Consider the following 27566-nt stretch of genomic DNA (forward strand, 5'->3'; position numbering starts at 1 on the left):
TGGTGGTCCCACCTCTCAAGACCGCCCGGTCCCAGCACAAGCTCTTCTCCTGCCTGGCACCCCAGTGGTGGAATCAACTCCCCACCTCCATCAGAGACACGGACTGTCTCTCCACCTTCAAGAGAAGGCTCAAGACGCACTTGTTCCGGGAGTACAATGGTACTTAGGAATGGTTTGCTGAATCCAACGCTAGTTTCCTCAAGGTTCACAATGACTCTTGCTTAGACTGTTGCTCTTGTTGGTTAGTGGTAGCTGATTTAAACTGTTGTATTCTTCTTTTTTAGTTAATCCTATTTTTATTGCTTTCCTACAGGTACACCTGCACTTAGAGATCAATGTTGTGTAATTTTAACTTGTTTAACTACATGCTCTTATGGTCTCTTCCCTTTAGCACTATTTTTTGGTTGTTCACAATATGTACTTCTTGTCTTTGACTACCCGCAATGCTGTGGGGCTATCTTGTTGTTATTATCAGTGACCTATGCACTTTGTGAAGCTCTCTCTTGGAAGTCGCTTTGGACAAAAGCGTCTGCTAAATGAATAAATAAATGTAAATGTTTCAGAGAGGCCATGTTACAGAAAACTCGAGCAGATGTTGAATTATTCAAAGTGGAGCTGGGTGGAATGGAGAGCAAGGAGGGGAGGGATGAATCGACACAGAGGTGCTGGCTGCGTGGCTGCCGTGGGCCTGGTTCAGAGGACCTGTTCTGGGGGGTGGGGGTGGGGGTGGATGTGGTGCGAGTGGGAGGGTGAGTCGATGGGGCCTCGTGCTGAGCTGTGCCGCGTGAGAGCTGCTACCTTGGGCCTGATGATAGGCGTGCCCTGGGGGGGGGGGGGGGGGGGGCGCTATGGATCAATGCGGTCCCTTGCTGAGCAGTGGCCTGAGTTCTGACAACAAGGCCGAGTGCCCTAGCGTAGACCTCTGCGGGGTGATGGCGGGTGGTGCTGAATCGAAGCAGCGCCACGCTGACTTTTGCTCCTCGGTCAGGGAGGAAAGCGAGGCGGCGCGCTTACCGCAGGAAGTGTTGATGACGTCACGCAGCTCGGCGTACTTCCACTTGCTGAGGTCGTACTTCTTGACGCCTGCGGCGGCCTTTGTAGCCTGCACCTGCGCCCCCCTGCGGCCCAGCATGGAGCAGAGGATGGAGGGAAAAGAGTCAGTCAGGAAACAGCAGCACCAGACAGGCCTTCTAGATAAACAGACAGTGACAGAATCACGGGGGTATGGGGACATGTGAGGCAGGTTAGAGACGGGAAGACAGCAGAGAGACAAGTCGTTATCGACTTTGACTAAACATGGATGAAACAGGCAACCACCAGATAGGCCTGATGGGATTCCCCCTAAGAGAACCTGTTCTAGAAAAGAGGGGGAGGTTGTCCTTCTAGTCCTTGGTAGTGGTACACTAAGACTATTCCTACCAGAAAACCTTTCTTCATTCTCGTCACGTTGTGTACAGTATTGCCTGAGCTGATGTCAGCCCCATTTCCAAACCTACGTTGCTCGGATTTGCCTCCCCTATTTACAGGAGGCAACACCAGGTCTGGGTTGCCCAGGTTCCAGGAACAGGGCCAAGCTTTGGGCGCCCAGGGAAAGAGATAAAGAGAGAGAGAGAGGGATGGCCATCTCCGTGTATCTGGGGCTAATCCAATCGGTGCTTGTTAAAATCCCTGTGGGAGAGCTGCCAGAGTTTGTGACAGCCATATTATACAGTCGTAGGGTTTGGGTGTGCACGTGAGAGTGATCATGTGATCGTAAGCACATGTGTACAGCATTGTATTTGTGTGTAGCCGCACGTGTGTTTATGTATGTGTGTGTGTTTGTGTTATTATATTGTACGTGTGCGATACCTGGGGCAGCTTGAGAGACTCTAGGGGGATTGTTGGTCCCATCAGCCCCTCAGAGCTCCCCTAGGGTCAGCAGAGTAAATGGGATGGAGTCTGAGGAGCCACTTTAATGCTAATGGCGTGTGCCAACACTGGGATTAAAGGACAAAGGCCGTCACCTGGCACCCGCTGCACTGAGATGACAGGAGTGCTGACCTGGGCTACGGCCTCTTCTGACAGTCTACTGGGTAAGACGTTTTCGGTTTTCGCCGAATCATCAGTATTCAACTCCACGGCGTAGCAAACAATCACCTCTGATTTGATCTGTTAAAGCGTTCTTTTGATTGGTCCAGTTGATTATTGATTTCCAGGTAAATCATTCATTACCTGGTGCCTGTTCCCCTGTGCCCCAGCGAGACTAGCTGACATTTCCACTGTTCTCCTCCCTACACATGTCCTGCATCACAATCACCCGGAAACAACAAGCACCAAACACTACACACTACAGTCAAACATTCAAACGTCAACAGGAACGGTATGAGGTAGAACAACAGCAATATCGATGTGTGTAGTCCAGGTGTGGGTCTCTTAGCGCTGGAGATCCTCTCTAACAGCAGTTGGGCTTTCTTGCTGTGACATACCTCCATGGTACGCGACGCTTGTACACAACCACTGTATCAATCCAGAGGAACCACCCCCGAGCCATGTCAATATCGAAACCCAGCTCTGGTGAGCTCTCTAATCTAGCCTCAGTTTGTGACAGTGGACTTTAGCGGTGACACCATTAGCAACCTGTTTGACAGTCATGTGACAGCTGTGAGCTCGAAGCTGCTTATCCGTGTCCCTGGATGGGAAGTCAGTCAAGTCACCCCAGTAGGGAGCATCCTGGGTGAAGCTCCCAGCTCCAGGTGTCCATCAGAGCCTTCCAGAAGACCCAGATACCCAGTCATGGTAAACAGGTCTAAGTAGTACAGTACACTTCCTGACATCTGGAGTCTTATCACAAGCGGTAGCTGCCTAATGATATCATTAGAGACGGGGGTTTCTAAGAATAGAGCTAGTTCTATTGTACGTCCCTGTAGAGTGGGATTGTTAATGTAGGAGGGGAATTTTGCAGAGAAAGAGAGAGAGAGAGGGAGAGAGAGAGATAGACGAATGAAGATACAAAGGAGAGGAGAAAGAATGATTCACATTTTTCTTCCATTTTGATTTGGCACACAATCTTGGTGTGCAACCAATTATCAGACAGGCTAATCTTAACGCTTGTCTGCTTCATGCCGCAGGAACACACAACACCGGATGATTGACTTATGACGTTGTCAGTCAAGGAAATAATTAGTATATTGTATTTGGTATTTTTTGCTTTGCTGGTGAAATCCAGGATCTAGGTTGGTGAGCGATTGGAGGTTGAGATGAAGACAGGCAGAAGGGTCTGTGTGTGATTACTGGGTGGTGTTAGGTCATTTTGGCTGGGAGTGGAAGGAGAAGAAAGAGGCTAGGGCTAGTGTTGTCTTACATGGCTCTGATCGTGGTTGGAGAGAGACCTGAGAAATACCCATCACTGGGAGAAAACAACAGCAGTGAGATTACACACACACACACACGCATGGTTTCGAGTTACTGTGAAAGACAGTAAATCCATCAGTTGTTCAACTATTGCTCCAGAGAAGATATTGACACTTCTGTGTGTACACATACTGCAGGTGTGTGTATATGTGTGTCAATGTGAGTACAGTTTATCTATGTGTGTGTGTGGGTGTGCTGGTAGGTATGTGTGTGCGTGTAGATAAGTGTGTGTGCAGGTAGGTATGTGTGTGTAGGTAGGTATGTGTGTGGTAGGTACAGTGTGTGTGTGTAGGTAAGTGTGCAGGTAGGTTTGTGTGTGTGTAGGTGAATGTGTGTGTGCAGGTAGGAATGTGTGTGTGTGTGTGTAGGTAAGTGTGCAGGTAGGTAGGTACAGTGTGTAGGTAAGTGTGTGTGTGCTCTGTACATTAGGTAGTGTACCTGCGGAGACTAGGGTCCAGCTGGGCCTCTTCTGTGATGAGTTCCGCCTCACTCTGGGCGATCCTCATTGCCAGCTCCCTGTCTCTCTTCTCCTGCTCTACCATGGTCGACCTCTGGGCCTGCTCCTCTCTCTCCAGAGCCAGTTGAATATCCAGCTCCGCCTGAACACACACACACAGTATTATGTAACCTATAGATACTGCCGCAAAGACCAATTTTAGGGCACCTCTCTTTAAACCAAAATCCACCACTCTGGTTTCAGAGATTACAAGAAAGTCCAGGTCTCGAGCAATCTACCCAGGGTAGAGTGCCTGTCCCTTGGCAAGCTGGAGGCAGAACTGCCCTTTGCTGCCAGGAACATAGGTAATTACAGCCCTTCTCTGTGCTAAGGCCCGATTAGACATTTTATCCAGGTTACAGGACTGCTAACAAGGCTGTTGTTTGATTGTGCGCGTCTAGACATACGGAGGGTGTGCAAACACAGTCTCCAGGAACAACAAGGTGATTTAATCACATGGGACAAACTTTGGGAAGGTCAGAGCAACTGAAAGGCTGGTTCCAAAGAGAGGCCAAAACACTGAGGCAAACGACACAGCAAGAGAGAAGAGAAAAAAAGACAGAAATAGAGTTCCAAATATCACAGGAACATAACTCTGAGAAAGCTTTCTAAGTGAGTAACCTAGAGTATAACCTGTACAAAGTGCTTTTTAACAGCTCTCTGGTTCCGAGTTCAGCTGGAGGTTCAAGTGTACTTTCTCTGATTCACAAAACAAATTACAGGAACGTGTCGTATACCACCCTGCTAAAAAGCACTGGAGCCCACGGTATCTGTGAAGGAAACGGACAACCAGCCAGGGATGAGGAGAGAAAGGGGATGAGGAGAGGAGGGGGAGGAGGAGGGGGAGGAGGAGGGGGAGGAGGAGAGGAGGGGGAGGAGGAGGGGGAGGAGGAGGGGGAGGAGGAGAGGAGGGGGAGGAGGAGGGGGAGGAGGAGAGGAGGTGAAAGGGAGACGGTGCCGTCTGTCAAACAATACTCTCTCCTCCGGCAGAACTTTAAACAGACACGGGCTTCAGCCCTCAGGATGGAGTGACTGAAGTAGAGGAAAGGAAAAGGGGCTGGGAGAGGTGGAAGAGGGCTCAAGTGGGCGGAGGGCATAAATGAAAGAAATACAAAGTAAACATGCAGGTACACCGCAACAGCAATGTTTGAAGAAGGAATAAGCAGGCTGGTTAAGTCAACAAGAGGAAAGTGAAGGCTTAAGGATGGGGAGGAGACACCTCGGGGGCCAACCTGGGGTTAACGCTGGTCTGTCGGTGGAAATACAGGACAGATAAGAAGGCAAGCTAGCAACACAGGGCAGATGGGGAATAGAGGAGGAATAGAGGAGAGAAAGAGATAGAGGTGAAACAAAGAGATTGGAGACCACGATGGGAAGGAGAAAAGTGGCAGGAACCATCCATCAAAAGCAAGGACGTTCCCAGTGGGGAATCTGACCAATGACACGACCCCACAGTTGCCACGGGAGAACCGTGAGCGAAAGCCTTTCAGTTCTGCAGACCAATAATAGAGAGATTTACACACAGACTTGTAGGAACTGATTATGGGGGCTTGCCATAGAAGGAGTACTGAGATATCATAGTTACTGTACTATCAGTCAATTTCCTAGACACGGATGCCTGGTCTTGGAAATAAAAGACTGGTACTGAATCTTCACTGGTTTATACTTGCATATGCTTATATATGCAAAAGTGGATTAGAAGAGTTGTTGGTCTACACACCTGCAGTATCTTCTCTTCCTCCTCTCCCCTCTTCCTCTCTTCTTCTTCCTGCTTTCTTTTTTGCTCTATTTCTGCTTTCCTGGCGACAGCAAGGACAAAGAGGCTTAAAAGTGAAGGCTCACCAAACACATAAACCGACAATAGAACTTGATGATGCATGAGTCAGCATGTGAGAAACCTCCCAGGGCCCTGCTGCCTCAGCCCCGTCTTCCCTCCACACTTACAGCCTCCTGTCATCCTCCTCCTGCTTGCGTCTCCGCTCGTCCTCCTCCCTCCTCTTCCTCTCTCTCTCCATCTCCTCCTCGATGTGTTTCAGCCTCTCTCGCTCCTCTTCTTCTTGTTTCTTCTTCTGCATGGAGGAGAGTAGCTGCTCCGAGCGCTTCACCAGACCCTGGTAGTCAGCGTCTATCTCCTTCCGGGTCATCACGGTGGTCTGGGGGATGGGGAGGGCAACAGGTGAGACTGTTAGATCAAGAGGATGAGGTAAAGGTTCTTAGCTTTGAGCACCTTTCTGTGCTGACGACTCCCCTAGCCTTCCGTCCGACACCAGGCCATTTGCATGAATACAAATCTTGTTCTGACTTGCCCCGTTCAGTAGTATAATATATGTATTCACTATTCCCTACACTTTTAAATTCTACATTTACAATTCACGTTCAGAAAATTCCCAGCCGCTGACTACATGTGCTGGTCAATAAGTGTCATCTTCAATATTCCCCATAGCACACTGGGCTTAATATATGCAGATGAAAAGAACTGAAAAACACTGCAGGGAGGCTTAGTAAGTTAAATATTTAAATTTCGATGACTCATTATAACACAATTTCCTTTTTACATATATAATTTAAAAACAAACACTTCCAGGAAGAAAGACTCTAGGCTCCAACCTAGCACCAATCTGACCGTTGCCATGACACCCCCAGATATTGAATGACAGTGATTGACAGCAGCACGATGGAAGGGATGTAGGAAGTGAAAGTAGGGGGGGAGAGAGAGAGAGAACAGGGGGCTGAGGGACAGACCGAAAAGTTCTAATGGTCAAACAGGCATCATGGAGGCAAGGACGGATGAGGGGAGTGAAGGAGGGCAGGCACAGGGGGTGAGGATGTTGACAGACTGCAAATGTGCATATTAAAGGGGTGGCCGAACTAAAAAGTGGAGGAACGAAAGTAAAAAGTGAGATATGGTCTTCCTCAAATGTAAAACAGGATTGTTATTGCGCACCACTGCCAGTCACATGGGCTGCAAAGGCCTCCAATACTGTAACCTTTGCAAGCACAAACATATCACAACAGTCCTCAGACTGGTTACCAGACACATAATAGTCAGGGAGTTTAAAATGCACAGCAGTATGAATATCTTGTGCTTCATGTCACATCAACGTGAAGTTCTGAGAGGCACCAATAACACAGACCGTTATTGCATTGGGAGAGTTGGGAGTTTAATAACTAGAGTTCAGAAAGGTTTGGTAAGAGAGGAAAACATAGGAAAGCAGACAAGGCCTTCAGCAGTTTAATAACCTGCACCAGAGCATCCTATAAGCATAGCAGTTCCTTAGCAACTACAAATAACACTACAGGTATTGCTTTGCAGTAAAATACAAATTGACATACAGCATACTTGTAGCGTTAGCAATGTTTCCTGTGTAGAGAACCTCAACTCGAATTTCAAGTTTCATATTGGTTTGTGTATTTCCGTGCTCGTGTGTGTGTGTGTGTGTGTGGTTTGGGCTGTAGGCCCCACAGTGGTATGTCTTCACCTTGATCTTAGTCATGAGGGTGTCTATGGAGGTGGCCAGCTCCTGGACCTGCTTGGCCATCTCCTGCTTGCCCTCCTTCAGGCCTGCCACCACCTGGGTGAACCGCTCCATCCTCTGCTTCAGATGACGGACCTTCACCATGCCGTCGATGCTGGGGAAGAAGGGAAAGGCACGGAGCACGTGAGGACGAATAACAACCAGCTTACGTTGCCCAAAACAAACACAGACACACACACACACACACACACAGTCAACAGACCATGATAATGAGACAATCCAAAAACTCATCATCTGGCTGAGTGGCTACAGAGGCATCATATTTCCAAAGACCAAACTACATAAAAAGACATACAGGATTTTTCAAAAGCAATATGGTGACCCATCTCCACAGGCTGCCCTGCGAGGAGGAGGGGAGCCACGTCATGGCTGAGCTCTTTAGATTGATCCGAGCCCCTACAAGGACAAGGAGGGACAAGCCATCTGGACCGATGGGGTGTGAAAGAGTTTGAATTAAGGGGAACAAGGGTGTGGTAGAGAAACAGACCCAAAAGGAGGTGAGAAAACACCAAATGTGTGTGCGAGGGGGAGAGAGAGACCCACCGTGGCTTGTGCTTCCTCTTGCAGAGCCACATGCGGACAGTCTTCTGAATCTTAATACAGGCAGATGCTCGGTACTTCATCTTGTTCTTTACTGTGGATGAGAGAGAAGGCATCAGGGAGAAGGAAAAAGAGGATGTGACAGATATATATATATAGCGAGAGAGAGAGAGAGAGAGAGAGAGAGAGAGAGAGAGAGAGAGAGAGAGAGAGAGAGAGAGAGAGAGAGATGGAGAGAGAAAAGGAGCAAGAGAGAGAGGGAGACAGAGACAGAAGAAAGAAAAAGGAAAAAGAGGGGGAAAGGATTAGGGACAATTATTCAAACGAGAGCACACAGACAAAGCTCTAGTCTCCATTAACATACGCTAATGACTAAACTTATAATATCTTGTAAAAGTTAGGGGAAATATAAATGGAAAGTTCAGCCAGCCATCAGGTTGTGCTATCATCCTCAGGAGAAAAAAGCAGGAAATGGCGATGAGACGAGGCTGTCAACATTTATGACTAAAATGTGATATCATTTGATGCTTTCAAGCAAATGAGCAGTACTCGTCATTGCCTTGTTAAATTAGGTAAGTCAATGTGGTAGCTGGGCACAATGGGTAATGGTTCAGGGAACAGCTTTCAGCATAGCCGTCCTTAGCTGGCCAGAGATAGCCTTCAGCCTTCAGCAGGAAGCATTTGAAACATGAGGCTTGAGCTCTGGAGCTGACAGGGTGGAACACATAATCTGCTGCAGCGCTGAATCCCTCCACCTGAAACCCTCCCTCAGAAGTAGTGAGAAGGGCAGCCTTTGTTTTTATGACACTTTGGGATGGAGATCTTTCTCAAAGCTTCTACACCGTCACAGCTCACTCCTATAAATCAATAGATCAACTATTGTTATTTTCTTTGTGATCAGTGTGAAATCTGAATCTGAATCCAAATCTGAATGCCATTTAGATGAAGCTTTTTTCATTGACAAGTTTGTGTCGACTTTGAATCCCCGTTTAGAGCGGACAGTGGTGCGGCATGTCGTACGCCCAGTGTGGGAGTGCAGGGTGAGTGTGATTGGATGAGGAGCAGGTGACGACGTACATTTGATGACGGAGAGGGAACACCACTGAACCTTCTTCCAACGGCTACACACCAGCCACTGGTTGACCTTCTGCACCAGCACAGCCAAGTGGTCAGGGTCAGACTTCATGATCTGGTCAAACTCTGCAAACTGACACACACACACACACACACAAACGCACACACAAAGAGTAATCACTCAATTCATATCACAGGCTGGTTTTATTAGTTATATAAATTAAAGATGAGGTTCAGTACAAAGCTTTGTGGCTTGCGAGGAAAGCTTGGTGAGATGAAGATGGAAAGAAACATTTCCTAAAAGCTTATTGTAAATAAAATAAAAAAGGATGAGGAATAAGACACAGTGCCAATCTTACCTTTCCAGGGCGGAAGAAGACTCTGGTCAATCCAAACTTGTAGTCATTTTCATTCAGGCCCAGTGCCTTGAACAAAGCCTATTGAGAAAATAAAGAGAACATGGTACCAGGCAACCAAAACAAACAATCAGCCTTGCAGTTTCCAACCCGCCCATTTTGTTTATTTGACAAGTCTAAAGCATATGTATTCTTGGCCCAGCCTGTGAGAGTAAGAAGCTAGTGTTTGGGAGAGCCACCTTGCAGAAGAGTCTGGGGTCCAGTCTGGTGAGCTTGTCAGGCATGTACTGCTTGTACATGTTGTAGAGTTCATGGAAGGGGGCTCGGGATGGGAAGCCGCCCTGCATGAGGTCCAGCACTGACACCATACCTGAGAGAGACACAGAGAGAGAGACAGAGAGACAGAGAGAGAGACAGAGAGAAAGAGACAGAGAGAGAGAGACAGAGAGAGAGAGACAGAGAGAGAGACAGAGAGAGACAGAGAGAGAGAGAGAGAGAGAAAGAGAGACAGAGAGAAAGAGAGAGAGACAGAGAGACAGAGAGAGAGACAGAGAGAAAGAGACAGAGAGAGAGAGACAAAGAGAGAGACAGAGAGAGAGACAGAGAGAAAGAGACAGAGAGAGAGAGACAGAGAGAGAGACAGAGAGACAGAGAGAGAGACAGAGAGAGAGAGACAGAGAGAGAAAGACAGAGAGAGAGACAGAGAGACATAGAGAGACATAGAGAGACAGAGAGAGAGAGAGAGAGAGAGAGAGAGAGAGAGAGAGAGAGAGAGAGAGAGAGAGAGGTGACCCCTTTAATCACCTTTAATTACTTTGTATCTTTGTTTCTAAAGTGGCCGAAGCCTTCATCATAGCCATTCCACAGCTTCTCCTTTGTGCTGTTGTGGTATAATAACCGATATGACTACACTGGTTTATTATACCTGAGCACTGCAGCTGGGAAAGAATCTGGGCTCCTTCAAACTGGTGGCTCACCATCTTCAGGTTGGGTTTCACACAGCGGATGAAACTGGAGCCCTTCAGAGTCAAACATCAGTTATTGAACATCTACACATCTTCATCCTAGTGAGACATTGGTCATATCAGAGGCTGTTTACGACGACCACAGTGTTTGGCTGTTGGTGTATCAAAGTTCTACTCTCATTTTGGATGCTTTTTAAAAGCCCTCAGAGACAGAGAGAGAGATAGAGAGAGAGAGTTCCAAGAGCCACACTAACAGGCTCTGATCAAAACCTTCCTTCGTCGACAGTAATTGCCGGTGAGGTGCGTGTGGGAGAAGCTGGCTGCGGGTGCAGCTACTCACAGTGCTGCGAAGCTTCTCCAGCAGCAGGTTCAGCTGGGTCTGAGGACAGCAGCAGAGACAGGGAGGCTGGTTAACAGCGTGACATCACAGACTCACCCCGCACAGCTGTACACTGCTGTTAGGCTCGCAGCATGACTGACTGGATGACTTCCATCATGCACATCCTTGATGCATGAGTGTAAATGCAGGGACAAACTGAAGGGGCTGTCTTCGTCTCCATGCCAACAGGTGAGGGACAGAAGCTCTCAGACAGGCAGAGGGGTGAGGAAGGAGGAAGGAGGAAGGAGGAGGGAGGGAGGGGGTAGGCAGGCAGCACTTTTTTTGGGTCCAAGCACTTGTAGTGTTTCCGCAAACCAAGGGGATTCAAGGACTTGGCAACAGGGAGGAGATAATGACTGACGTCATCAAACACAACTTGGTAAAAGACAACTTATACGTGAGAGCATGTCGATGTTTCAGTGCAAACGGAACTGCAGTGAGGTTTGATCTTTGCTGTCTGCATGTCTTATGTATTAGTGATAAACTGAAGACAGCAGGACAAGCCCCACAGCACACAGACAATAGAGCAAAGACAATACTGCGGCTTGATGTATTCAGGGGAGGAAACATTTGAAAAGAAACATTGTACCCAGTGTGGAGGATAGTATTAATTAGCTGGAGAGATTAGACAATCGGGGCAGGTTTGTATATTCTGGTAATCTTGGGTTTGTTTCTCATAGAAACCCTGACAGATCCAACCTGTTGTACACACACACACACACACACACACACACACACACACACACACACACACACACACACACACACACACACACACACACACACACACACACACACACACACACACCATAGAACATTGGTGAGAACAGGGTAACAGGGCAGGCAGACGTTATCCCTGGCTCTGAGCGAGTGACGGGGTTCCTATCCTAACATAAGCCTTCTCACGTTCTGTTACTGGCTTACTTAAAATGATCTTAAAATAAGTTATTTTTCCCCCACTTTCTATCTGCTTTCACTTTTTCAATTTGTCAGTTCTCACAGCCTCTCTTAATACCTCAAACTGACTTTATCCATTATTTTATCCATCCAGGAAGGATGCTCAGGGGAAAAGGAGGGAGTAGGGGGAAGTTCTGGGCGGAAAGGGGGGAGAGAAGAGAAGAAAAGAAAGTGGTCTGGTCCATTAGCAGGAGGAAACAGACCCCTGACAGAGACACACCATCACCTCCCAACATAGGAGAGAATAAATCCACTCACAAAAAAAAATAGTAGACATATTGATATATTAGTAAGGTTGACAAAGTAGTTAATATAAGAAACATATTGGCAGCACTGAGTCAAATATTGTCACTCACCTTAAATTTGTTCCCCACACTGATAAAGCTGAGCTTGCCAGCCTTCTGCTTGGAGTCCTTTGAATTGCTGGAGTTCTCAAACAGTTCTCTGACAAACTTGTCCTTGGACTCACACACCAGGCTCTCCAAGGACATGTGGAGGGCATCATTATTCTTCTCCACAAACTTGGTCTGGAGACATGGGGCATGCACACACAGTCCACACCACACGCACACACACATTCACACATAGATATGTTGACATACATATGTCATGATGTCCATATTTGGACACACATTTCCACATTTATTGGAAATTAATACAGAGTATACAAATAATCCAACACATCAAACAAATTGTGCACTGAGACAACTGAAACCCATATCAGACACCTAAACAGGCTCCTTCGCATATTCAGGCTAAGACTTGGCTAAGCAGCCATGTTTACACTGAATAAATGAGTCAGGGATACTGTTTACTACAATGACACTGGGAGCTACCGAGGACTTTAAATTGCTAGACAGTTGAGGCAATGTTGAAGATTAATGAAACTTGTTAAGTGTTCACCCTGTGTTCCAGGTATGACAGGATTTTCAGGATTGCTCATAGCTCTGCAGCCACTTAGAATCAGGCCCTCCAGCTGCAGAGAGATGTATTCCATGCTGTTTACCGTTTCGTAGCACACAGCTCCAGCAAAGTGTCTGACGATGAAGCCTTCGTCGTCTCTAACGTTCCTGTGGACTGCAAGCTTGGACTTCCTGGGGACCTGGGGTGGCAACCAACATCTTTAGCTGAGTGTATTTTACTGCAGGTTGAGTTTACTGGAAGTGGATTGTGTCTCTTATAAAACTTCAATGATGGATAAAGGCGTGCAGTAGATTAGGACAAGGCCTTGTCCGTGTTCACTAAGCCACACAGGGTTTCAGCGGTTCACTTGTCCAGCTGTACCAGCACTGCGACAATACGCCAAAGAACCACTGCAAGCTCTCATGGTTTTACATTGTGTTCAGGACACAATTGGATACTTACCCAACCCTGCATTATCATAGTGTTTCAGACAATGATTAATATTGCATGACTATATGAAATGTAAAGAACAGATCTCATTAGAATATGAAAGCTATGATTAATAAGCCCATCTGCTGACAGGGCTTGAATAATCTGCCGGGATGCAAATCGATAGCTGCACTGAATCTCCAAGAGGATTTCACGCCTGTAGACAAACTTCCAGAGTGTGGAACAAATGTCCCAGAGATAGGGTGAGAAAGAAAGAGGGAGAGAAAAAGGGAAACACTGGGGCTGTGCCTTAAGATTATGTTTTCTTTTCTGAAGGCAGGCAAGCATAAGAATGAAAGAAAAAAACGATTATCTGCCAAAGTCTGTGGGCTTGGTGTGGGAGGCATAAACAACCGAGAGATGAGGTAAGAACATTGAGGATGATAGCAGCAAAGCAGGAGAGGAAGGGGGTGGGGCAAGAGAGGGAGAAAGATTGAGGGGGGCGCGGGAGGCATCAATTAAAAGCAGAGTAGAAAAGTGACAAGAAGTGGGAAGAGAGAAATAACTTTATTTGAACAAAAGTATTCCTACAAAGCGCAGGAGTCTCTATGACAGGCGAACCCTGCGATTCCAAAACAAAGGGAAAATGAAATTAATAAATGCATGGAGCATCTCACCGTCAGTCTGAAGTGGTCCTTGTGTTTGCTGTGGACTGTGTCTGCAAAGTGCTGGTCGCTAGCCTGAGGCAGACGGTTCTCCTCATCCAAGATGTCCAGAATGCCCACCAGTTTGGCCTCCACCAGGTCTACAAACACACATCACACTGGGATTACAGTCTGAAGCCAGACCTTTAAGAATAACAAAGGCCTGTGTTCACTGACTAATTCAAATTTACAATAAATTGACCCATTTATTACTTATCATGCTGTGCATTGTTGTCATACTACAGTAGTTAACTAGACACTCACTCACTCATTTCAGTCACTGAACATATAGACCTCAAATGGTCTAAATGCTATTCATGCTTTAAATGCATACTATGAATACCAGTGCTCATGTGACGCAGTGGTCTACTGCAGTGGGCTACTTCCACATGGTACAACAACAACATTCTGTGCTTGTTTTCAGAAATGGAAGGGACATGATGTTACTATCATCGAAATGTTTTTCTCCTGGATATGATGAGCATTGTGCGTTGCACTTCCACAATATTTTGTTTCTGAGAGTTTGGATATGCAATTAGAGACACAATACATGTTTATCTGGATTATCATCATGCCACTTGAATTATTCATACAGGTACACTGTTTGGAATGGGATCTGACAGGAGCGTGCTGATAGATTTGCATGAAGAAGCACCTGTGAATAAATCCCCTGGATTGATGAGCGAACTAATGGACAGGCAGCCGGTCATTAGCAAGTCATAAATGTTATTCATGGCTGTCAGTTAACCTAGCACCTGAATAATCAGCCTTTTTCAAATATTAATGTGAATGCTTCACCTCACCTTGCAGTCTTCAGTGTTCACTCTCATCCCTTGTTGTTGGGATTGTGAAAACCAAATCAAACTAAACTACAGTAAACAACAGAGGTGGTCTGGGTGGTGTCATCAGCCCACTTCAGGTAGACAGGGAAAGTTGTTTCCATGCCAGATTTTGAGAGGCTCCCTAGTACTGTCAAGTGCAACAAAACATAAGCTGAGTAAATGTACTTAAAGTAACTAATGGCCCAGAATAGTGCCTTGCACCTTTCTAATCTGTAATTACAAAGCTGCCGAGAATGTAATGCGTGTTAGTCTCTCGTGGCTGAGAGTGGAGCAGAGATAGCTCTCTTAAAAGGGGAAAACCTCCATGGGAATGTTCTAGCAATCTTTAAATTACATTTACATTTAGTCATTTAGCAGATGCTCTTATCCAGAGCGATTTACGGTAAGTACAGGGACATTCCCCGAGGCAAGTAGGGTGAAGTGCCTTACCCAAGGACACAACTTCATTTGGCATGGCCGGGAATCAAACTGGCAACCTTCTGATTAATATCCCAATTCCCTAACATCTGATGCCCATTGAAAAGCCACCCAAAAAAACCCCACCCTTGCAGACATTCAAACCCAGTCAGCTGCTGGCATAAACAAACACAAACACACACACAAGCACACACACACACACACACACACACACCCTCCTCTTCTCCCCACACACTCTTCTGCTCCCTCCTGACCAACTCTCCAGTCAGCAGTCTTCCCAGACAGTTCTATTCTTTTCCTTTCTATAACAGTCCTTCCTTAGCCCTGACCTTGAACGTATCCAGATACAGTGAACTGGCCCATAAACTATATTTTACACTGTTGACCCATATTTCCTACAGTAACGTAGTTTGTGAGAGAGCCTACTCTTGGGAAGTTTGACTTTGCACACTGGCGTTGAGTTGAGAAATTTAAAGTGCAAAGTTCTTGCTTAGGATGTGTCATTTTTCACTGCTACAGTGTTCAAACTAGCTTTGTGTGCAACAGGGACATGCTAAATGTGCCGAGTGTGTGATGTGGTTACTGGAGTCTGAGACTGAGAGCTTGACTGAGTAGCAATACCCACCTATGCAGTCCTGGTTGTCCACGTAATGGACCTCATTCACTCCCAGTCCTTCCTTCTGGTACAGCTCTTGTTCCTGGAAACACAGAGACATATCATCAACACTCTCAATATTGAATCCACAAATCACCCAAACCAACCATCCCTACAGTATTGTCCGTTATCTAAAAATGCTTCTCTGTGGTATATCTTTGTTTTATGAGGACACAAATTCACTTCCAATCTCTCGTTTTATTGTACTTCAAACACACCACCCCCGAGTGATTCAAACGCAGAGATGAAATATCTGGAACTGACTGTTGGTGTTTAACTGGAAAACTTGGATATGAATAAAACAGGAGATCCCCGGGGAGAAAAAAGCCTCGTCATCTACATATATCTAATGACACCACTCACTTCACTGGGACAGATGCTGAGGAAAGGTGGTGTGTGCAAGGCAAAAGAGACAGACAGACATGCAGATAGAGAGAGCTACAGGCCCACACACACAGACAGGCAGACAGACAAGTAGGCAGAAAGAGACAAACAGACACAGACAGAAAATCCAGACAGCTATACAGGCCTGGTCCTTTTGGCCCTCACCTCCTTCAGGATACGCTCGTTGAAGAACTGCTGAAGCTTCTCGTTGCAGTAGTTGATGCAGAACTGCTCAAAGCTGTTGTGCTCAAAATACTCTGAGAGGAGGGGGAGAAACATTATTTAATTATGCGGCACTTTCAAAAGGAAAAAACCTGGATACAAGGTTCAAAGTCAGATCTCCTAGACACCACAAGACTGCCTGTTTACCTTGTGCTGTGGCATTAACACAGGAGGATAGAAGAACCGAATCTTCACACACTAACAGCTAACAAATCCCCTCTGTCACACTTGACTTACCGAACCCAGCGATGTCCAGCACGCCTATGAAGTTGGAGGAGGTCTGGAAGGGGAAGCACTGGTTGACCCTTTTGACCACATGATCAAAAAGACAGCTGTAGACGGCCTTGGCCAGCGCGTCCCGGGCATTGTTGGCCTGCTCCACCTTCAGAGGCACCCTGAGGGAGAGTGCAGTGGGGCAATGGGAAGCTTTAACTGGGGGACACCTTGTCTGGATTAAACCTCTTCATTGATGGAAACGTGTTTTGGAATTTCTTACATTTTACATAGTTTAAAATTGTTGCAAATTCAACCTTGTTTAGTGCTCTCTGTGGTAACACGTTGTCATGGTCACATTAACTACGACAGAGATACAAAACAATACCTATAGAAAACAACATTGTAGTTACATAGGAACTGCTATATAGTTACACTTCATTGAGGTTTAGCACTCCATTAAAGCTGAAAGTGGCCCCTGCACTTTGCCTGGCTGTCAGTCGGTTCCCTCCAACACTATGGGTTTAAATATTTAGAAAGGTTTAAGACATGAACAACGAGTAGCTCTGAAGGGAGTTCTGATAGGATGTGGTATGCCATTTAGCATTTGGCCAAGCTTTAAGGCATGGCCCTTGAAGGAAGAAGTAGAGTGTATTTAGCTTCAAACGCCGTCTTTCTTTTGCTTCTCCCTCTCTCCCATCTATTCGCTAGAAATCTGCTTCAAGTCAATGTCATCCATAATCTACAGTAGCACTAGGCCATCGGCCAATCCCAGGAAAATGCACTGGCACTTGGTTTCAGCGTCAGGCCTGAGGGAATCCAATCGTTCATCCTCCTCACATGTGACTCCCCAGGGCTTTGCTTTTCAGATCTTCGCCATGCTACAGACATGACAGTTAGGGACTCCTTCCACACCCGCAGACCTCCACCTCCACCCCGGCCGCCCCCCCCCCCGTGTCCTTCAGGGTAAAGAGTGCGGTCGGTCGGCCTAATGATGTGACTCCCCCCTGTACCTCCACCACCCCTCCCCAGTCTCACCCGTCCCCACCTGCTCTCCAGGCATCAGGCTCACATTGCCCTTTCTTTGTCTTCTTTCTTTGTCTTTTCCTCTCTCTCTCCCCCGTTCTCTCTCACCCACTCCGCCATCTCCAGTCTCCTCAGATCAAGCTGCATTATTCATGTGGAGAGAACACTTCCAGGCCAGTTCAGCAGCTGGGCCTGCTGAAATATTCATCTGGTAGGCCATGCCGAGCCAGACCCCATCACTCAAACCCCAGAGTGAGTCGTATCAATACCCCACTGCGGCCTCCTCATTTCAGCTCTTGCGCGGCACCACAACATTCCACCCTTCCACAACATTCCACCCTTCCACAACATTCCACCCTTCCACAACATCAACATGTTGTTTATTGTTTAACTACAGTAGGCCGTATAGTAACGGTAACCTCATCTGCCTCTTAACTGTATCTAAATGAATACTATGGTTGTTACATGAGGGTAGGGTTAGGTGCAACCTTCAGCCTGGCCTGCCGATCAAATACTTTACTGTCCCCCCTATATGCAATCTAACAGACTTTGTCTTAAGTCTTGCCCTCTTATGCAATCTGTATATATAAAGTATCCAGTAGCTCCTTACCATGTTGGGATCCCATTGGCTTTAGATGCCAGCTACACTCAGTCACTCTGCCTGCTTAAGAGTGTCAGGGTTGATTTAACAATTTAGATCAAGACTTGGCCATCGTGAGCTATATAAAGTGCCTTCATTGACCAGCATGTGACTAGTCTGTCAGAGACTAGAAACTGGTCGTGCCAATATTCACAGCCAATGTGCAGCCTATCAAAATGGTAGTGTAGTATGACCCAGATGTAGTTCTAGCAATACTACAAAAGCTAAGGTGAAGATATCCATAAGTAGCTAGGAATTGTTATTACAATGACATCACAATCAACTGGGCGAAATAAACTAACAGCAGAAGTCTTAACACTGGTTCTCAGCCATGGGTTTCATGTGCATGGTGTGAGCCCGGCATTACATTACATTTAGTCATTTAGCAGACGCTCTTATCCAGAGCGACTTACAGTAAGTATAGGGACATTCCCCCGAGGCAAGTAGGGTGAAGTGCCTTGCCCAAGGACACAACGACATTTGACACGGCCAGGAATCGATCCGGCAACCTTCTGATTACTAGCCCGATTCCCTCACCGCTTAGCCACCTGACCCCCCCGGCACACGCTGCCATTGTGACCCCTGACCCTGGGCTCCAGTGTAGCAGCAGTAATGAGGCGTAGCGCTGCTTCAGAGGAGTGGCGGACCTTACTTGATAACTGTTCCTTTGGCGCCCCCTGCTGTTGTGAGCATGATCCTGGTGGTGAGGCTGACCCGCAGGTCCTCCTGGTCGAGCCCCAGCAGGTCAGCACAGTACTCCAGAGTCTGGCCACACTGGCTCTTCAGGATGCAGCCGCCTGGCACACACACACACACACACACACACACACATGCAAATACACAACCACACACATGCAGTCAGATCCAGTAATCTGGTCTACAAAGTCATCAAAGTCTACAAAATAACTTTACAATATAGTGTTGACAACAAGTATATAATAGGTAGCATTTCCTCTCAGAATGCTTTGCAAAGGGATTGTAGAAGCATATCCGTGTCATACTGTGAATATACTGCAGGATAAGGTTTAATCCAAGCAGACCGTGAAATACACATATTGTACTGCTTCTTTTAAAACAGTAAAACAGATGGTCACAGATGGGAGGAGATTAGCTGCCAAAATGCATCCTTTCCAGATGACAGACCAAAATCCAGCTTTGGCAGATTTGAGAGGTTTGCTGGAACATGCTGGAATTATCCTTTGTGTATAACAAATAAACAAATAAATGTTCACAACATATGTATCTGAAATGATGCTTGTGGGTTACTAGGGGCTGTAGAGAAAAAGAAAAAGAGAGTTGGAGATCTAGACACAGCAATGGAAGACGGGAATGCTGGGAAAGAGAAAGTGGAGGGGGGCGGAGTACAAAGGTACAGCCTATGACATCATTAGCCCCCCCCCCCCCCCCACAGAGCTCCCAAAGCCTGGAGAGCACACTGTGAGGTGTGGGGTAGAGGTGGAGGTCTGATGCCAGTTAGCCACTGTCATGTCTGTGACATGGAAGAGATCTGAAGAACCCAGGAGATACACATACAGTGTGTGTGATCAGGCTTTCGTGCCTGATTAGGAAGACCTTCACCGTCCCTCAGAGACACAGTAGGTCCAACAGTGTGTCTAAGCTATGGAGCTGGCACCTCATTAAAGAGCTCTTTCGCAGCTTTAGCACTAATTAGCCTGCATGTGAGGATGAGTGTTTGTGTGACGTTGTGTGAGCATGTGTGTGTGTGTGTGTATACCAGAGATCCAGGGTGTGTGCTTGAGTTGTGCTTTCTTGGAAGAGCCAGCATACTACTTTGAAGCTCACCTGAGGTGCTCCCTGTCTCCTCAAAGTCGATGTTGCCCAGGTGGAGCACCCCAGCTACCACCCGGAAAAGGTCCAGCTTCTCTGTGTCGTCCAGTCCGATCTTCTTCATGGCCCCACACATCCGGTTGAAGTCTCCCAGGTCATCCAGCAGAGGGTCTCTCAGGGCACCCAACTTCACATGCTGAGGGCCACAGCAGAAACAATTAGAAACACTCTTACTGGAAGCTCCACGCTCATTATGAAAAACAGTATGGCTCAACTGCTTCCTTCAACGTTTGAAGGGAAGCATTAAGTTTAGTAACATGTAGCATATCTATAGAGCCTGATGATAAGCTCACTAAAGTTTAGTTTCAGATTGCCACACCACACACAGCCATCAAAACCAAGGCTTCTGCTATACAGTAGCCTTGTGTGATTTAGCAAAATGCTAAACCACTCCCCTCTCCTACAACCAGAAATGATGAGAAATGACCAGAAATCACCATTGGATATAGTTTGTCCATGAATAAGAACAGCTGTTACTGTACTCCAGTAAACTGTAACAGTTATATTTATTTAATATTTATGGTTATAGTGAGGGTTATATTAGTGCAAAAGCAAAAAGCATAAAATGTCACCGGATAATACTGCACAACAGACTGGAATGTCTGAAATATTTAAGCCAACCATCTAAAGTACTGTATAACATGGCTTAGAATATTGAATAGTACTGGATCATCTCCTTTATTTCTATTCGCTGATGCCAACAGGGACTAGCTCAGTTCATCCCAAAGGTAGATCCTTTAACTGCAGCTAAAAGGCAGGGTAGGTCGTGTTTCTGAGAATGTTTGATGAAATAAAGGGAGGGGGTGGGGTATTTTGGGTAGGACACTTTCAAACTCAAGCCAAAATTGCTAGTTTAGCAAAACTTACCTACCCTGCCTTTAAGAGGTTGTACATTCCAAACCTCCCACTGTACGTTGCTTTAGATAAAGCATCTTCTAAATGAACACGTTTTTTTAATTGCTATTATTATTATTATTATGCTGCACCACACAGTGACATTCTACGGTGGATAAGTCAGAACAATTCAACATCCTTTGAAATATGCCTCCACTCCTCTCCAGTCCCCACCTGACCCAAACACCCATGCAGAAACAGAGAGAAAAAGACACTGCATGCAGAGTCCCTGTTAGCACTGCGGCTTCAAAGCATGTAAAACTGAGTCTGTGTCGTTGTACAGTGTTCACAGTACATAGACTTTATCACAAAGAGCAGTGTCTCCTGTTAGGAAATAATAACATCTTATCACCTTATCATCCTGTGTTACACACACACGAGGCAGGGCAGAAAGAATTATGATTAGTGACATCAGACAGCCTTTAAGCTCCATTCACACTGGTGTTAAAGAATGGGTGTGTGGTAACTAGACAATGAGGTGTTTCTCCTTTCCTCCTTTGGACGTCCTTAGGGAAGAACACTATTAGCACAAAACACCTGCTGCCTTTACCTGAGTTCCTCCTTACTTTTAGATGCACAAAAGGCATCTAAAACTAGGCATCTAGGCATTTTTCACAAGAACAGAAAAATACTGTGTCTGTAATGCCCTAAGGGCAAGAACAGTATACCTATTCTTCAAGTCTTTAAAAACAAAAATAATTACGCATCCTGAAGGGACAAGGCACACCGTGATAAAGATACCAATCTTTCATAATTTATCAAGACACAGACCCAAGCCAATTTCTTTGGAATAACAAATGATTATTGATGCATCATTTTATTTAAAAAAACTTCCACTTCTATTGAATAATGGAAAGTCACCCCTAGGAGCTTTCCTTCAAGTTAATGCCAAGTCTTCACACAAGTTATTAATATGATTTTGAATAACCAGAACGGGTTACCTTAACTAGCTACTACCAATAGCCAACCCAAACTCCTTGTAAAAAACGTCATTTTGTGAGCCAGAACTAACGTAACTGCAAGTTACCGGAAGTTGTTGACCTAGATTATACAATATGCGGAAGTAATGTGTGCATAGTGGATGTTGGCAAGTGGAAATGTCAGTTGGGCTACCATCAACGTTTTTCATTTTCGAGGGGGCTACCGACAACGTGCCAAGCGTAACTATTGTCGCTTTGATCATGATGAATTAAAGGCAAAATATCATTATTATTTTTTACGAATCTTAATTATCATTTACCAACAGTATAAATATTTCTAAATATACAGTGCCCTCCAAAAGTATTGGAACAGTGAGGCGAATTCCTTTATTTTTGCTGTAGACTGAAAACATTTGGGCTTGACATCAAATAATGAACGTGAGACCAGAGATCAACGTTTCAGCTTTTATTTCCAGGTATTTACATCAGGATCTGATGCACAACTAAGAAAATATCACATTTTGTTTGAATCCACCCATTTGTCATGTGATCAAAAGTATTGGAACAGATATACTTAAAACATATTTAAGTGAATAAGAATTAATATTTAGTTGCAAATCCTTTGCTTTCAATAACTGCAGCAAGTCTGTGACCCATTGACGTCACCAAACTTTTGCATTCTTCCTTTTTGATGCTTTCCCAGGCTTTCACTGCAGCCTCTTTCAGTTGTTGTTTGTTTTGTGGGGTTCCTCCCTTCAGTCTCCTCTTAAGCAGGTAAAATGCATGCTCTATAGGGTTTAAGTCTGGAGATTGACTTGGCCAGTCTAATACCTTCCATTTCTTGCCCCTGATGAACTCCTTTGTTGTTTTGGCAGTGTGTTTTGGGTCGTTATCTTGCTGCATGATGAAGGCTCTGCCAATCAGTTTGGTTGCATCTTTCCTTAAATTGGCAGACAAAATGTTTCTGTAGACTTCCGAGTTCATTTTGCTGCTGCCATCATGTGTTACATCCTCAATGAAGATTAATGAGCCCGTCCCAGAAGAAGCCATGCAAGCCCAAGCCATGACATTACCTCCACCGTGTTTCACAGATGAGCTTGTGTGTTTGGGATCATGAGCAGTTCCTTTCTTTCTCCAAACTTTAGCCTTTCCATCACTTTGGTAAAAGTTAATCTTTGTCTCATCAGTCCATAAAACTTTGTCCCAGAATTTTTGAGGTTCATCTCTGTACTTTTTGGCAAATTCCAGCCTGGCCTTCCTATTCTTCTTGCTAATGAGTGGTTTGCATCTTCTGGTGTAGCCCTTGTACTTTTGTTCATGAAGTCTTCTGCGAACAGTAGATAGTGATACCTTCACTCCTGCCATCTGGAGGTTGTTGCTGATCTCACTAACAGTTGTTTTAGGGTCTTTCTTTACAGCTCTCACAATGTTTCTGTCATCAACTGCTGATGTTTTCCTTGGTCTACCTGTTCGACGTCTGTTACTTAGTACACCAGTAGTTTTCTTCTTCTTCAGGACATTCCAAATGGTTGTACTGGCTATGGCCAATGTTTCTGCAATGGCTCTGATTGATTTTCCATCTTCTCTAAGACTCACAATTGCTTGTTTTTCACCCAAAGACAGCGCTCTGGTTTTCATGTTGTTTTCACCTCTGAATACAGTCTGCATAGACAAAACCTATCTTACCCAATCTGAACCTGAGTGTAGACATTCAGTGGTATTTATTGATTGAATAATGTATGTAATAGGACACACCTGGGCAACAAAACACACCTGTCAGTCACATGTTCCAATACTTTTGCTCACGTGACAAATGGGTGGGTTCGAACAAAAAGGTGATATTTTCTAATTTGTGCATTAGATCCTGAATGGAATTTCCTGATGGAAATAAAAGCTGAAACGTTGATCTCTGGTTTCACATTCATCGTTTGATGTCAAGCCCAAATGTTTTCAGTCTACAGCAAAAATAAAGGAATTGGCCTCACTGTTCCAATACTTTTGGAGGGCACTGTATATTTATTTTTCATATTTTCTTTTTCATTCGTTTGGCTCCCCACCTGCATTACCCTAACAGACCACTAGTGGACCGCTGCCCACAGGATGGGAATCGCTGCAGTAGCAGATGGATAAAGACAGTTGGAGGGATAGAGAGATAGTTGAAGGGAGAGAGAGACAGCTGGAGGCAGAGACAGTTCGAGGGAGAGAGACAGTTCGAGGGAGAGAGAATATGAGGGAGTGGGATAGAAAGATTGTCGGAAGAAGAGAGGCAGAAGGAGAGGCAGTTAGATAAGGGCACAGTACCTCAGGACTCTTGCGGTTCTGCATGATCTGCGTGTCCGAGTCCTTACTGGCAAAGTACCTGGTGCATCCTCGATTCAAATACTTCAAGAGGGGCAAAACACACAAACACACACACACCCACATTAATTTGTATTAATCACATAAAGATACAGTACGTTAAAACTAGGGGTGGTTGCCTGAGGGTGGACTCCATGGAGGTACATCAGTATTGTTTTTGTCAAAGAAGTGTCTCATATATCCCAGTATTGTTTCATACTTGATTTGGTTTGTGTGTGAGTAAATTGCCTCTGTTGAAATGGGTGTTGCCTTAGAGACCTGCAATAATGACACTGTTACACAAAAGCACCGCTAACAAAAGCAACGCTAAAGGCAAGACAATGTTGAATTCAATGTTGTTTTGAGAGGTGACACAAAACTATCACCTCAGGAAAGGTGTCTAGGATTGTTGTCTCACAAGCACTAATGTCATTAAAATACTTTTTCACCAACTCCACTGGGAACAGCAGCACAATGACAGGCACATTGCCTAGCACATGCTGAATGGCTGAAGTCACCAAGTTCAGCTAGAGGATTTTAATCTTCATGTGACATCTAGTGGTCATTTAGAGAACTGTCTCACAGTGACTGGGATGGATTTTCTTCTGTCAGTGAACAGTTTGTCTCATTGCTAAAGAATGTTGGCAGCTGAGCAGATTCATTACGATGAACAGACAGTTGTGACCCTTGTCGCACTCTTTTTCTATCTCTACAGTGTCCCTCCCTCATTCTGTTTATCACTACTTTACTGCCCAATCAAGCAGGGTGGACATATTAGTGTTGACATCCTTGTACTATTTTCAGCTTTGAAAAGGGGCCATCATTTCACTCTCTCAAGTTAGAGAGACAAAAAAAAAAGAATGTGGGGAGTGTGCTTGTCCTGTGTGTACACTATGTGTGTGGGTGTGTGTGGCGGTGGGGGGGGGGGGGGGGGGGGGGCACATTCAGCTTCATGCTGGACTACTGACCCTGAAACTGTCAGGGGAGTCGAGATGCAGTTTGTGTTTGATGTCCTCTGTGGCCCCGGCACACAGCCGGTAGAAGATGTGGTAGTTCCTCTCCTCCTTACTCTGCATGCAGATCCTTGACTTCTCCAGCAGGTAGTGAGACACAAAGCCACCAACCACTGCATTCTGGCACACACAGTTAACAGGACACAGGCAACAAACAACAATGATGAAAGTGAGCTAGAAATTCTACTGTTGTGTTTTTTCTGTTTGATGTGTGGTTTTGTCAGAAAGGCTAGATAATTGAATACCTTTTCATTGAAGTGGATTTCTACAAACTTCCCAAAACGACTGCTGTTGTTGTTCCGGACAGTCTTTGCATTTCCAAAAGCCTCTAGCAGGGGGTTGGCTGGAATTTGGTATCACAAAGTTAACATCATCAAAACTCAAGATGAATTACGTCTCAAACTACACGATCATCAGACAAACATTAGCTGATAGGAAAACATGAGGATGACAATACATATTAGTCACATCATGGGTTAAACCATACCTTCAACTATTCTCTCATCGATGTCTTGACCAGTCCCATATGACGTAGTTAGATATCTACAGAGCAACAAAGAAATGGGGACAACCCATAATACTGTGAGTATGAAGTTTATCTTATTAAGGTACTATGAGTTAAAATCTAACTACAACACTGTTAATGGTTACAGATGGCCAGTATGACGTTCTAATAACGCCATGGTTGTCATGCCAGGGTCCTCTGCTCAACCTACCAGGATACAGCACTCCGTCTCCCAGGAGTATTAGATTAATTGCTGGCACCTGTGTCTAGTTTAATATTGTGTGTATATATACCTTCTTTGCAAAGTCTTTGTTTGGTTGTAGTTCAGTCCCAGTGGGTTTCCTGACCGATAGTTTGCCTAGCGTAACATTTTTGGATAACCTGTACTGCCCTGTCTGCCTGCTCTTCCTACACTTGCCTGACACTGATTACTCTAAGACGTAAACTCTGCACTTGGATTCTGCAGTCTTATTACAATGGTGTCACATTTGAGAACAGACCTGAGAACAAACTTGGTGTTCTCAGTCTTCCCAGCTCCAGATTCTCCAGACACGATGATGGACTGGCTGATCTTCAGCACACGCATGTCCCTGTAGGCCTTGTCAGCTGAAAAGAGACAACAACAACAACAACATCCCTCACTGGTCTGTCAAAGCCTGAGGGGAGGAATACCAAATCATTATGAACGCGTCAATACCTCACAAACCATTCAGTTCTTCCGGATGGGAAAAAATCGAATAAATCTCAATTTACCAAGTTCACTGACTTTAACTTAGAAATCAAGCCGACCCAGACAAGTCCATTAATCAGTAACGAGCTGTAAGTTTGGCAGATCTATCAGGGATCTTACCGATGGCGTATACATGAGGGGGTAGGGTGCCCAGGGACCGCCCCTGGTACGACTTAATGGTCTCTGGAGCGTAGAGTTTGGGGATGTCAATGTAGGGGTTCACTGCTATCAAGATGTTGGCCACATACGTCTGTGTGAAAAAAGCAGTTGCTGTGTTATCTTCTGTTCATGTGTTTGTTCAACATGTCTGTTGAGACACAGGTTTGAGGTTCATGTCAAGTTAACAGCAGGTAAACGTACATATATCTTATCTTTACTATACCGCACTCTGACGTTGTTGAGAAGTGTGGCTTCATTGAGGTACATAAGAGAGCCTGCAAAGAGGACATATGCAAAACAGAAAAAAAGGGTTATAATATATCTAAGACTAAAATGCTTGCTTGAGGATGAAAGATGATTGTATGTGCAGTGTATGTATGTGGTGCATGTGTGTGTGTGTGTGTGGTGCATGTGTGTGTATGTGAACTTACAGTTGTCCTCCATATGCTTGTTGACATCCTCTTCAGCAGGGAAGACTTGGTTCATAGGAGCCAGAAAGCTCTGCAACATCAGAAATGCACAACCTGTCAGTAAAAGATCTTCCATTTAAACGCCCTGTGTGTGTTCCTTTTAACAGGGCTTCTGTAGTTCATCAGTTCATACACTATCACCACATACACTTACAACTGCATTCCCATTTGATAAGCGTCTTAAGTTTAACTGCAGTTTACTCTTTAGAAAGCACAAATCTATAACAAAGGATGAATTACCAACTGAAAAGGGGCCAGCATAAACATAAAAAATTCATTTGATTTCCCGATCAAAGTGATAGAGCTTTCTGTCAGAGCTCCCCAGCTCAATAAGTCACAGCTATTCTCCTCTAGCTATTGTAGAGTGGCTGAGTTCATGGAAATAAATTCAAAGGAACAAGCAGCGTGTGTGAGAAACACGGCCACTGACATGGCAGCCTAATAAATAATTTCAAGGCAGAGAAACAGGATCTGAGTTGCTGTGGTGTCTGTGTGCCTCTGGGTTTGTTGTGTTCAGAACACTAAAACAATGGAGAAAAAGAGAGAGGAATAAAGACTGCAG

General features: G+C 45.3%; 1 protein-coding gene across 1 annotated transcript in view; it reads right to left on the reverse strand.

Moving 5' to 3' along the window:
- LOC124466450 (unconventional myosin-VI-like) overlaps positions 1 to 27566 on the reverse strand; it is a 41013-nt gene that overhangs the window by 7354 nt on the left and 6093 nt on the right. Inside the window, exons 3-31 of the mRNA XM_047018314.1 lie at positions 26966 to 27035; positions 26736 to 26809; positions 26496 to 26625; positions 26146 to 26251; positions 25628 to 25683; positions 25386 to 25483; positions 25096 to 25260; positions 24092 to 24172; positions 21223 to 21231; positions 19932 to 20112; positions 18781 to 18925; positions 16487 to 16644; positions 16193 to 16284; positions 15614 to 15686; positions 13703 to 13830; positions 12700 to 12795; positions 12050 to 12220; positions 10698 to 10736; positions 10318 to 10411; positions 9632 to 9762; positions 9396 to 9473; positions 9040 to 9169; positions 7966 to 8056; positions 7366 to 7516; positions 5831 to 6039; positions 5607 to 5685; positions 3829 to 3989; positions 3341 to 3385; positions 1015 to 1118 (exon numbers count right to left, since the gene is read on the reverse strand). Of these exons, the coding sequence (XP_046874270.1) occupies positions 1015 to 1118; positions 3341 to 3385; positions 3829 to 3989; positions 5607 to 5685; positions 5831 to 6039; positions 7366 to 7516; positions 7966 to 8056; positions 9040 to 9169; positions 9396 to 9473; positions 9632 to 9762; positions 10318 to 10411; positions 10698 to 10736; positions 12050 to 12220; positions 12700 to 12795; positions 13703 to 13830; positions 15614 to 15686; positions 16193 to 16284; positions 16487 to 16644; positions 18781 to 18925; positions 19932 to 20112; positions 21223 to 21231; positions 24092 to 24172; positions 25096 to 25260; positions 25386 to 25483; positions 25628 to 25683; positions 26146 to 26251; positions 26496 to 26625; positions 26736 to 26809; positions 26966 to 27035 (3145 nt within the window). The remainder of the gene's footprint in view (positions 1 to 1014; positions 1119 to 3340; positions 3386 to 3828; positions 3990 to 5606; positions 5686 to 5830; positions 6040 to 7365; positions 7517 to 7965; positions 8057 to 9039; positions 9170 to 9395; positions 9474 to 9631; positions 9763 to 10317; positions 10412 to 10697; positions 10737 to 12049; positions 12221 to 12699; positions 12796 to 13702; positions 13831 to 15613; positions 15687 to 16192; positions 16285 to 16486; positions 16645 to 18780; positions 18926 to 19931; positions 20113 to 21222; positions 21232 to 24091; positions 24173 to 25095; positions 25261 to 25385; positions 25484 to 25627; positions 25684 to 26145; positions 26252 to 26495; positions 26626 to 26735; positions 26810 to 26965; positions 27036 to 27566) is intronic.

The sequence above is a fragment of the Hypomesus transpacificus genome, chromosome 3 (assembly GCF_021917145.1).
Source record: "Hypomesus transpacificus isolate Combined female chromosome 3, fHypTra1, whole genome shotgun sequence".
In the NCBI taxonomy this organism is placed as follows: Eukaryota; Metazoa; Chordata; class Actinopteri; order Osmeriformes; family Osmeridae; genus Hypomesus; species Hypomesus transpacificus.